Source organism: Neolamprologus brichardi, chromosome 9 (assembly GCF_056152115.1).
Source record: "Neolamprologus brichardi isolate AB-2024 chromosome 9, ASM5615211v1, whole genome shotgun sequence".
NCBI lineage: Eukaryota > Metazoa > Chordata > Actinopteri > Cichliformes > Cichlidae > Neolamprologus > Neolamprologus brichardi.
In genome coordinates this window covers 27115181-27127352 of record NC_142112.1, presented here as the reverse complement: position 1 = coordinate 27127352, position 12172 = coordinate 27115181, and the positions used below count along the sequence as shown (strand labels likewise).

Here is a 12172-nt window from a genome sequence, read left to right as displayed (position 1 = left end):
ATGTTTATTTTAACTTCTATAGCTTTACTGAAAGTGTAAAACAAACGGTGGTGGATGGGAGCACGTGAAAAGTAATCTTTCCTTCACGTTGTACAGGTGGTGGATTGTTGAAGGCCTGCTGTCAGCCTTTTCCCAATGCAAGTTTTGATGGTAATTACAGTAACGAACGCATCCCTGGATGCTAGAAAAAACATTTTCCTTTACTCCACCTGAGCTCACCTTCCCAGTAACAGCTCCACCTTTTTGCTCTTTACTACATATGTGCAGACGCCACTGTTGCTCTTCTGTTATCAGTCTTTTTGTGGAGACATGTGGTGGCTCCTAAATACGCTTATTGCAGGTCTGTTTTTTAGTCAAAAAATTTGGGTGAAGCGGTCATGTTTACATGGTGACAACTGAATGCTACAGAGTCGTGGATTAAACGCAGCATCAGAGCAAAGAATTTGCATCGAGGATTTTGTGTAATCGAGTTATTCGGTGAATCGTTGCAACCGTAGAGGACTGACTCAATTTTAGAACCAGCCTTAAACCCTTTTCTTGCCCAAAATGGAATAAATTTCTACTTTTGCAGCCAATTATTTAAAAAGTAAAAAGTGTATGGGACAGTTTTAAAACCAGAGGTCAGATGTGAGTTTCTTTAACTGTGGATGAAACGGCTCATCAGTGTGACTGATTGCAACACAGGGTCTGAATGCAGGGAGATTTTAACGCATCTGAACACTGATTGGTGAGTCCTTGGACTTTCTATTGAGGATAATTCCTCTTAAACATAAGAAACACGGATACAACTTTAAATCAGTCCTACATAAGTCAGCGTCTCCTCTGTCATGTCACTGGTATTTTTGGTATCTAGGTTACAACTCTGCAGCCAGGGTCATTAATCAAAACTCCGGCACCAAGAAATCCAAGTTGATGCCCCCGTTAACAAAAGATTATCAACACCAGTATTCAGGAGCACAAGACGGCATCTTCAAATTGCTTATTTTGGTATTCCAAAAGCCAAAACCCCCACAGATTTAACGTTAAAGACAAAATAAAACAGAGCACATACGCAACATTTTTAAATCAGACTAGCTGAAATCACTGAATATTTGCTTGGTTTATTAAAATATCCTCATAAGGAACATCCATAAGCTTCCATGCTTAATATTATATTCAGATCTCATGTAATCATCCATCCAGGTCACAGGAGGGCTGCAGTCCATCCCAACTACCTACTAGTCCATCACAGAGCTATCAGATCTATGGTGTGACATGAGTTAGAAATGGGAGCTCAGCTAACAACCAGAGATAATAAGATCAGCAAGTAAAGTATATAGTTGTATGTTCTGTGTCTATAAAGCCAGCAGACTTAACTTTAAATCCTGCCCTCTTCTTGGCCCCCTGTGTGGAACATCAAACTCTTGTGGGAGAACGAGCTCTAATCCAGCCGGTCCGTCCTGCTTTGATGAGGACTGCTGTAAACAAAGCAGCGCATGACAATACTCGCTGCACTCTGCTACAGCATGCATTCATGTCCTCTGCGTGTAGAAATACAAAGGCTGACCGGCTACGGTATTCAGCAGCTTGTTTTCCATCTGAATGTGGGTTGAAGAGCAGCTCGAAAAGCTACATTGTGACAAAGGAAGACACTTTTGGTGAACTGAGAGGAGGTTGGAATCTGTTTGACTTGGATCATGTTGCATTCGAAAACCTTTCATTTTAGAAATGTATATTTTACAAGCATAGTCAATGACATCACTTACTAGAGTGACCAATACTGTTACATAACAGCCAGACACAGCAGAGAGCACCCCACAACACTCCTTTCTAAGGACACTGACCTCAAATCTGCCAACAACAGTAAAATTATTAAGAAGATGACCAATAAACTACTATCGATGTGGTAAAACTTTGTACTTATTTGGATAAAACTGTAGTGACCCTGGTGGATCTATGTTTTGTATATATTATGTTGTGTCATGGCTCAAATCACAGGAGAATGCGCAGAGCACGGATGTAAGAGTACGTTTTCTGTATGTTTGCTATAAGTTTTCAGTCTGGTCAGTTCAGCATGACTAAAATCGGACCTCCTTTTTACTATAACGTCTCAGTCACAGAGTATGTGTCAGTGTAAAGACAGGACAGCTGTGTCCTTGTCATTTGCAAGAATTAACGGTGTAATTGTTAAAACCAGCTCCAAGTTTTGATTTCGGACACAGACACTCTCTCTGCTTTTAAAATTAGGCTTAAAACGTTCCTTTTTGAGAAGGCTTATAGTTAGGGCTGGATCAGGTGACCCTCAATCCTTCCGGAGTTATGCTGCAATAGATTTAGGCTCCTGAGGGACTTCCCATGAACCTTTATATCTTTAAGACATTTCTGCAGCTTAACTAATTGGTGTGTGTTATCTGACTTCATGGACAGATAACTGGGTATAATCTGCATAGTAATGAAAATGTATGCTATAACTTCGAATGATTACTGCCTAAGGGAAGCATCTATAATATAAACAGAAAAGGTCCTAGCATGGAACCCTGTGGAACTCCATAATTAACCTTAGTGTGTGAAGAAGACTCCATTTACCACTGCAACACTGTACTTTTAATTCGGTGAGCTAATGACCATAACCTGAAGAATCCAGCTGTCTTTAATTTGATAATTTGCAAAATGGACTTTATGTTGTATTTAGAAAGACCTAAAACTAGTAACTGAATCCATAAAGTAATCATAAAAGTATTCACTGAGGTCACAGAGAAAGGGAGCCACAATGGCCATTTCCCATAAACGTCTATACAAGAGCAACTCTCCTTCTTGCAATCTGAGGAGTGGCCCTTCTGTTTGACATTAAAATAACTCGGTTTAAAGAACTTCAATGTTGGCTTCATTTTTCCCGGATGCCACTTCCATCTTTTATATACAGAGAAGGATAAGCTGCAGCGCAGTAAAAAACACAGAAAAGGAATGATATTATAATGATAGCTTAGCCATCTCAACTATGCTGACAAACATTAAGAATAGGTGCAACAAATACCAATGAGGCATCATTGTTCATTAAGAAGTCCATGTGAACACACAATTAATATCACCAAGCAATAACTAACAACTAATGGAAGGAAACTCATGCTATCTCATTACATTTGGATGAGTAATGGCTCCACAGATTTGAAAAAAATGTGGTCTGAAAACACTGTTCTTGGCACCACTGATAACATCAGTAAGATGGGCTAAATTGCTCACTATTTTACAGTTAGATGGATGCTGCATCTAGTGCCTGATATTTCTCATCAACATATTTCTAAACAGTCTCGGTGCCTATCAAAACACACTGACAGCACAGAAAGAGAAAATGCAAACAAGGCTGCACACTCCCAAAGAGGAAGGTGATGTCATCTGATAATAACCATGCCGTTAAGTGAGAGAAAAGCCGAATCTGGCAGCAAAGTAAAGTTTTCAGGAGAATCAGCTGCTTTACTTTAATCTGTTCCAGTTTCCAAGACTGAAAAACACAGATTACATAACAGCAGACCTCTGTGCATCCCTGGGCCTCTAAGTATGTGTGCAGTTGCTGCGGTGGAGTTTGGCTCACTTTGAATTTGGCTGGAAATCACACAGGTCTCCAAGTTACAGTCCAACACACACACACCGTTTACTGCAAAACAGCTCCAGTGAGAGGTACAAGGTCTCAGTGTGTCAGACAAGCCAAGAGCTGATGTAATTATAGCAATGCAAATGAAATTCCATTCCTTACTCGAGGAATAGGAAATATTTTTGAATCTGACTTCCTCGGGGTGATACTCATATTTAACAGAAATCACATCTTTTAAAACAAATGTCAGCAGCTACGTTTCATGTTTCTGAGGCTGGATTTTTATATATATATTACAGCAGATACATTTCCTAGACAGTTCATTAGGTACGACTTGCTAGTACCAGGTTGGACCTAGGGGTGGGCGATATAAACGATATACGATAGAAACGATATAAATTTGACCAATGATAGAGATTTTGACTATACCGCTCTATCGCGATAGCGCATGTTGATGATGTCATCAAGCTGCGCCTGTTTTGGTGGTAAGCATCGCAGCGGCTAAAACCATTATCATCTGCAAATTATGCCGGGCGCCAGTCATAGCAAAGAGATTAAGCACTTTTGAAATAAGGGGAAAGCCAAAACCTGCGCTTCCTCCACTTCCAGAACATTGATTCATTAATGTTGCATTCCCTCGCAGCTTTTCTATTCCCATGTTGCTGCAGTATATTAATAACTAACCTCGTATTGTTGATGAATAATCTCAGTTGTTCTCCTGACTGAAGTTTGGCCCATGTATAGCATCCTGCTATGCGATTGCATTTGTCCCTGACCACCAGAATCCCTCACGTTAACTTTTATGGAGGGGGAAAAAAGTTGGCGTTCATCCTCCAGCTTCACTGTGCTATTGTTATGCTAACATAACTGTGTCGCTAGCAATCACGTAGCACAACATGTTTAGGTGGAATCGAGCGAGCTAACGAGCTAACTTCCTGTTAACTTCTAACTCCGTTAAATTTAATAAATTCTGTTTTCATGGATGCATGGATGTTAAACTTAATTGTTACACCCGATAAAGCAACAACGCTGATGATTTAATTAAAGATGAAAGAATCTAGACCGTTTTTAACTCTCAGTACTCGTTTGACTTTGGGACCTGAAACAGATGGAGTTTTGGACTATATTACTCCGCGAAGCTCCTCACTGCGGCAGCCTGCTCTGACAATCCATCAAGCAGTGCAGCTTACCAAAGTTGTACTAAAACATTTTTTAACAGATTTCTGCTTGAAATTATATCGCGATATGAATTTTAGGCCATATCGCCCAGCCCTAGTTGGACCCATTCTGATTCTGGTCCATGTTGACATGACGGCATCACAAAGTTGCAACAGATTTGTCGGCTGCACATTCATGATGCAAATCTCCTGCTGCACCACATCCCAAAGGTGGTGTAATGGATCTGGTCTTTGGTCTTTGGCTCATTATTAATCATGTGCCTCATTGCATGAGTTTTGGGTGAAACCAGTGTGAGACCTTGCCTCACCCCATCATATGACTGATCATGTGGATGCAAGATGTGAGTGGATCTAAAAACTGGGCTGTAGATGGCAGACAGCTGGTGTCATAAGCAACCTGTTCAAGGCTGGTCGTTCACAGTGGACACAGATGACTTCTTTCAACCTTCTTTTAGGCCATCTTACTTCTCTTGGTCTTATAACTAAAGAAGTTTCTCAATTAAAGGTCAAACTTCTTCAGGAAACTTAAGCCCCTTTTCCATTAGTACCTACTCAGATCGACTCGTTTTCCATTACAATCTAGTACCACCTAATGTGCGTGGTCATCATTATAGGAACGCAGCCGAGCGTCCCGTGACTTAATTAGTATGCAACATGAATGCTAGAACAAAGGTGGACATCGAGGGGACGATATACCTGCTGTTCAGTCTGCGGCATTTCGTCAAACCTCGCTGCTGTTTTTTGTAGACATTTCCTCGCTGCCCGGTTTAAAAAAATGGCAGTTTTTATTTTTGTGAACTCATTGAGGGCTGCTACTGACCAGCCAATCTGTGGCTTGCAATTGGCATTGGTGGCAGTCTGATGACGTCATATTTTAGTACCTGCTCACAACGCTTTGGAACCCGGCTGTGCAGGTATTCATTTAGTACCTGGTACCCAGTAATATGACCTAATGGGAAAACCCTAAAAACTGTGGCAAGTCAGTCTGAGTAGGTTCTAATAGAAACGGGGCTTTAAACAAGTCCCACCACTTTTCTTTCCATGTTGCTTGGATTACCATGACTTGGATGGCTGAGAACCCAGACAGACACAAGCAGCTGAACAGGTGTGGCTTATTATATACAGCCCACTCCCACCCAGGTATGAATGATTGGTTGTCTATTCGAAACATAAATTTTAACGTTTGTTTTGTTTTTTACTCCCACTACTTTATTACTGATAACCAGGTTGCTCCTCTCCTGTGTTATAGCAATGATTGAAAAACACCAAACCTTGTTGAGCCACTGCACCACTAAGATGAAAAAAAGATCATTAGTGATGCGCACAAAACATTTTTAACCAGCGTCCAAAGTTGCAACTGCGTCTTAATGAGCTGCAGCCTGGGAACAAAGTTAATTTCCCCCCTCGCTCTGTTTCTTAATTATGGAGCAGATTATATTTTAAGTGTGATTAAAGTCTTCAGAACAAATATAAGAGCTCCTAAATGACTTTGTGAAGTCTACAGACGAAATAAGAAAGGCATTTTTTTCCTGTTAAACCTACTGTGTTGTATTTTAAAGGAAAATAAAATCTCAGTAGTGCTTTAAATAATGGATTTCTACAGATAGAGGACAATCAGAAAGTTCAGGCAGCAGCCCCTCGGTAGGCAGCCCCTAAGTTGGCCAATCAAAAAACTGTTGGATTTTAAGGAGTTTGTTTCAGATGGAGCGTTCAGTGATGAGCTTGTAAAGGGCTAATAGGAGATAGACAAGGGTTTTTCTGAACTGAAAATAAAAAGTGACTCTTTGTGACTCCAAAGAATACAAACAGAAATGAAAATGGGTGCAACAGGTGCCCTTTAAGACAAGTGTAGCCTTATTACAAACGTTTAAGAGTCATACTCTTTAACTCAAGGATAGACTGTTGCAGAGTTAATCCAGCAGTGATGTGAAATTTCTGAAACACCACATCTGTGTGATCCAGTTTAAATACTGTGAGACATTTGAATCCTCACACACCCACTAGGCATCATTTTTGTGATACGCAGGTGAAAAGGCATCAGGGTTTTAATAAAACTGGGCTAAACCTCAACGTCTGTGCGTGTGGCAGATTCGAACTGCACGCTGAAATACAGCCACAGGAACGTGGCTTAAAATGGCTGTTATTTTTAACCAAGGCAGGACAAATACTCATGAAATCTAGCCTACTTTTACCCCATTTCACACCAAAACCACACCACTGGGCGCCGATGCCCAAAGCATAACACACAGAAATTATACGAGGACCTTTATTCTAACAGGGATGTGGTGTTTTTCTGGACAGCAGCAGGGTGGGTGCATGAGGTCTTCAACACCCCAACACACAGTCCTGCCCACTCGGGAAAGCCCACACAATGAATCCACACTAATCCCATCTTTTGTGGTCCTCCCTATGTCTCAGCGTGGCTGCACCTCATGCCTCAGACATGCTGCTCCACCATCACAGCCTAAAACTACCTTTATGTGCAGTCACAAACAGGAACATAAACAATACGGCTCAGAAACTTCTCCACTTGATGCACAAAACAGCCCCTAAATCCAGGATCCCCACGCCTATATACATGAAGCAATCACAGACGCCTTTTGTTGTCCTTCATAACAACTGTACCATCAAACTGACAACAAACATAAAGCCACGCAGGAAGCAAGCACTCCATGGAGAATAAAGGCTCAAAAGTACAAAACGTGAGCTCAAGCAAACAAGATAAACAAAGCATGTGATCAGTGTGGTCACCTGAAACAACAATAGACTCACAGAACACGTGCTTCAAACATCCCACAGCCCCAAAACTGCAGGAGTTGGACAGATAATAGAAAAACCAGAGGAAAATAACACTTGTGCAGAGAACAATACTTTTTGTTTTTGTCCCATTAACAGCAAATTAAAACCTCCAGAAATCCCGTTCGCCTTTAAATTAAGTTTTCACAAGACAGGCTGAACCATGAATGACATTTACTTTCTTCTATTATCACACCTAAATTCAAAAAATAACAATTAACATTTAATATATAAAAGCAGAGATGGACGCAGGGCGCGGGGAGCTCTTACCGGGCTGCTCGGGCTGCTTCTTTAATTCACTTTATATTCCGTTTTCCCGACAGTCGCTCGCTCGTCTCTCAGACACAAATCTCAAACCTCACTTCCATGTGCTCGCGACCAGGACCACGCGCTCAGAGGTGGAGGGGGGGAGCGCTCGGGATACGGCGTGTGTGACGTCACGTCGAGTCTGGAAAGCCGCTCGAGACAACGGTGGAACAGGTGGGGTTTTACCACGGTCTAACTAGATAAACTTCACCTCGTTATTCATTTATTCCAACGTAGAGAGTTCATATTACATTTAAATATAAAGATATAACGTATATTTATATCTATATATTAAATATCTGTGGTTTTAGATTATAAACGAGCTTTTGAGTTCCCGTGCCACACTTTTATTAGTGTGCTACTTTAAGAAATGTGATCGCAGATGCGCCGTTTAATGCACCAGCCCTCATCTAAAAGACAGCTTCACTATACCTGCGTTTAAACATGACATGCAGTTTCCCACCTTTCTGTGCACTTCCACAAGCATCCAGGACTCATATTAAGGAGCTGAGGTGGCTTCTTCTAAGTCTGAAGAGGAATTCCCTCTTTTCTGTACAAAACACGTGATCAACTTTTTTTTGTAAAACCATTTATGCAAATTTCACTTAAAATTCACTGCAGCAGGACTTTTAGACTCTTGGTGTTGCTTTGTTTAAGAGCGTGTACTCTTATTTACGTTTTGACCCTTACCTTCCATCAGTCAGAGGAAGAGGAGTGACTCAAAGTTTTATAACGCTCAGATAAGTTTTCTACCTAACCACTCACTTTCTAATGTATTCATGTGGACGGCCCCTACTCAGGTGTGACTGAGTGGCTAATCATGGTGGTAAAGAATGAGAGACAAGCTCCAGAAACAGGTTTTTGTTTTATATTTGAAAAAGAATCTATGAACATAATGAAAAAAAACAAAAACAGTGGGTCTGAACATCCAGACAATCGAAATCCAAAAATACATTTTCTTAGGAAATATTAATTATGTACAAAAAAAACCAACATAAAAATCCATATTTTAAGTTCAGGCCTTCAACAGTGTGAGCCACATTTTTAAACATTTTATTAATAAAATAAAACTTTTAAATATCTTCATCAGATGAGGCAGTTTTTTTTTTCTTCTTCTTACATTGTAATTAAACCAGATTCCAAAACAACTTAATCCGTTTTGCATCTGCATGCAGCAACAACTGTACACACCCAACCCCCCCAACCCCCAAGTAATGAACTTTTATTTTGAGAAAAAAAAAAAGTTTATGATTCAAAGTTTAAGCACGGCAACCCTGCAGGTGTGCGAGTCTCTGCTTTAACTGTTCGCTTCTCCTCCTCAGCTGCTCTTTCAGAGAGAGGAGTCTCTGTTCGTCCGTCTGCATGCTGTAGATGCACTCCGTGGCCTTCTTCAGGATGACCACCTTGGCCGCCTTCTCGTTGTTGGCCACCTCGGGGATCTCGTCCCGCAGAGCGAAGAAGCTCAGCTTCAGCTCGTTCCTCCTTTGGCGCTCCAGCACGTTATGAGTCCTTCTCTTGTCGTAGTCCTCCGTGTCCGACGTTCGCGGGCTGGAACACTTGCGGTTGCTGCTGATCTGTTTGAGGACCCTGCTGTGGCTGCTGGCACCTCCACCGCTGCTCTCCAGCTTCAGCCTCTTGACAGCCGGCTGCTCGTGCCTCATGGATGGATGGGCGGCGTAATTATGCTGGTGGGTGGAGACGTGGCACCTCTTCAGCACGAGTGGGCTGGGGTGCCTGGTCTCCAGCGGGCTGGAGTCGCACCGTTTCACCACCTGCCTCTTTTCCACGGTGACCACGTCGATTTCCTCCTCTTCCTCCTGTTCGTCCTCTTCTTCTTCTTCTTCCTCCTCCTCCTCATCATCATCACCTTCATCCTCTTCCTCTGCAAAAGAGCAAAAACAACATAGTCACACACTCTGCTGCCACACTGGGGTTGTAATCCTCCTCTAAAAGCATCTCTGCAGTCCATTCAGGCTTTCCCTCTCTGCCACATCAGTTGATTGCTTAACATGCAGCCATTCCCTCCAGCTAATCTCACAGCAGTCTACTGCATGACATGGGGGTGGAAGTGGCAGCAGGATCCACCTTTCTGTCTGCAATTCGTATGAATGAAAAGCAAGAATGTGCCTCATTTCAATCATAATGTCATGCATGTCCCCGCCAACAGAAAGAAAATCCCTAATTGCACTGAGGGGTGTGCCTCCCCAGGCAAAATATATATATATATATATATATATATATATATATATATATATATATATATATATATATATATATATATATATATATATATATATATATATATATATATATATATATATATATATATAAATAAATGAATAAGAGCTCACCTGAATCGCTACAACTGCTGCTGCTCCCGCTGCTGTTAGGCGGCGTGTCCAGTCCCAAATCCTTGCTAGGCGGGGTCCCTACGCTCTGCTTGGGCGTCTCGGCTACGGGATACGGGAAAACCACCGAGGGGTCAATGCACTCCGACGCAGACGTGTTCAGGTCTTGCAGGTAGCTGCTGTTCAGCTTCCACGCGGGAAGAGCCGCAGTAGCGGCGGCGGCGGCAGCCGCGGCGGCAGCAGCCGCGGGGCCGGCGGGCTCTGCGCTGTCACCGGCCGCAGACTCCTTCCGGGCGGCGTGCAGGGAGGCGAGCCGCTCGGACACCACCTTCTTCAGCTTGGCGGCGGCGGAAAAGCCGCTCCACATGCAGTCCTGGATGATGATGGACTTGAGGAAGGTCTGGGAGTAGTCGGAGTCGCAGATGATGCTCTGGTTGACCACGTCATCCCCGAGGAACTCGGTCACCATCTCCAGCTGATCCGCGATGGAAAGGTCGAGGCTGGACAGGGACGGCCGGCGGCTCGGGGAGAGGGGAGGGGTCGGCAGCAGTTCAAATTTCTTCCAGATGTCTTCGCTGGGTGCCGGAGGCTGGAACTGCTGAGGGTAGAAATCCTCCTCCTCGTCGTCGTAGTAGAAATAGGGCTGCAGGTAGTCGTAGTCGTAGTTCTTACTCGCCAAACTTGGATTCCGCGGCATGGTTCGTTTGGTTTCGTCTCTCCTCACGGCGAGGCTGGCGAAAACAGAACGGGGCGATTAGTCGATTCACAGCAGAGAGCAGAGAGCGTGACCCTGCCCGCAACACCGAGTGTAAGCAACCGCTTCATGGTCAACTCCCTCCAAAAAAAAAAAAAAAAAAAGACAACATCGACACCCCCCCTCCTCTCTCTCTCTCTCTCTGTCTGTGCACGCCTTGCATGCATGCATGCACCACTGCTGCAGGTGCTTAACCGGGATTGTAATTTAAATAATGCAAGAGACGAAGTGAGGAAAAAAAATAAAATAAATCACACTTTCACTGAACTGTTCCAGTCATCACACTCATACCGAAGCTCCACAAACCCACTCCCCACCCTTACCTTTCAGATTTTCAACTGTAGGCGAAAGACTGGAGCAAAAAAAAGCGAGCCGAGTGGCGCAAAAAGAGGAGGAAAAATTAAAAAAAACGAGGGAGCAGCAAAGTTATTCCAGTGCGGCAGTGACAGTAAATCCTTCCACAGAGGCGGTACGGCGGCTGTCTGTCAGCCTGCGGGTGAAGCATGCATGTGAAGTTAAAAGGCTGCAGAGGCGAGCCGGCAAGAGCGACACGCACTCTGTCATCAGCACCGTCAGAATCGCAGCTGAGAGTTGAGCACCGCGCGATAAAGTAAACCGCATCTCGCACTCTCTCTCTCTGTGTATCCATCCGCGAGAGCGTTCCTACTACAACACAACACACAGCACCCCCCGATATCAGCCTCTGCCCATCAGCGCAATTATTCGGCCGTTTGCGCCAAGTAAGAATCGCGTGCGTCCAAAGTACACCGTGGATGCATCTTTGCATATTTTCTGCCCTCTTTCTCTGAGATGGGTCTATTTTTTTTTGCAAGTGGGAGGGGTCAGAGTGGAGTAGAGTAGTGCTTTCATTGACTGCATAGAGAAAATACTAATGCATGTAGTAGTGGCAGATAATTGGGCTGAGTTATTTTACTACTACTGCGCCAGAAATATACGCAAACACTGAGCGTCATAGCGCACACACGGCAATCCCTAAATAATCAGTCCACAGATCCGGATTACGGCCTTACACTATATTATATTGTTTAAAAAACAAAACAATACATAACAGCAGAAATGCTTTTTTAAACTGTAAATGTGCAAAAATGTGTAAAAATGAGGCAAGTGCCGCGTACTTTTGCGCAGTTTGTGCCTTTTGATTTCGCAATAAAAGCTCACAGGTGCAGCAGGAGCTGCAGACACTGACAGCTCTGAACCGGTT

At 43.2% G+C, this 12172-nt stretch overlaps 1 protein-coding gene and 1 long non-coding RNA gene across 2 annotated transcripts in view; both read right to left on the bottom strand.

Moving 5' to 3' along the window:
• Nucleotides 1-7925, bottom strand: part of LOC118454516 (uncharacterized) — a 35573-nt gene extending 27648 nt beyond the window's left edge. The window contains exon 1 of the long non-coding RNA XR_004843771.2: nt 7813-7925. This is a non-coding gene — a long non-coding RNA (uncharacterized LOC118454516). The remainder of the gene's footprint in view (nt 1-7812) is intronic.
• Nucleotides 7926-8702: 777 nt separating this feature from the next.
• Nucleotides 8703-11564, bottom strand: myca (MYC proto-oncogene, bHLH transcription factor a). The gene is made up of 3 exons (XM_087846222.1): nt 11274-11564; nt 10200-10927; nt 8703-9730 (listed from the first exon to the last, which is right to left on the bottom strand). Exons 2-3 carry the CDS (start codon nt 10891-10893, stop codon nt 9108-9110), a joined length of 1317 nt encoding a protein of 438 aa, XP_087702348.1. The 5' UTR covers nt 10894-10927; nt 11274-11564; the 3' UTR covers nt 8703-9107.
• Between the last annotated feature and the right edge of the window lie 608 nt (nt 11565-12172).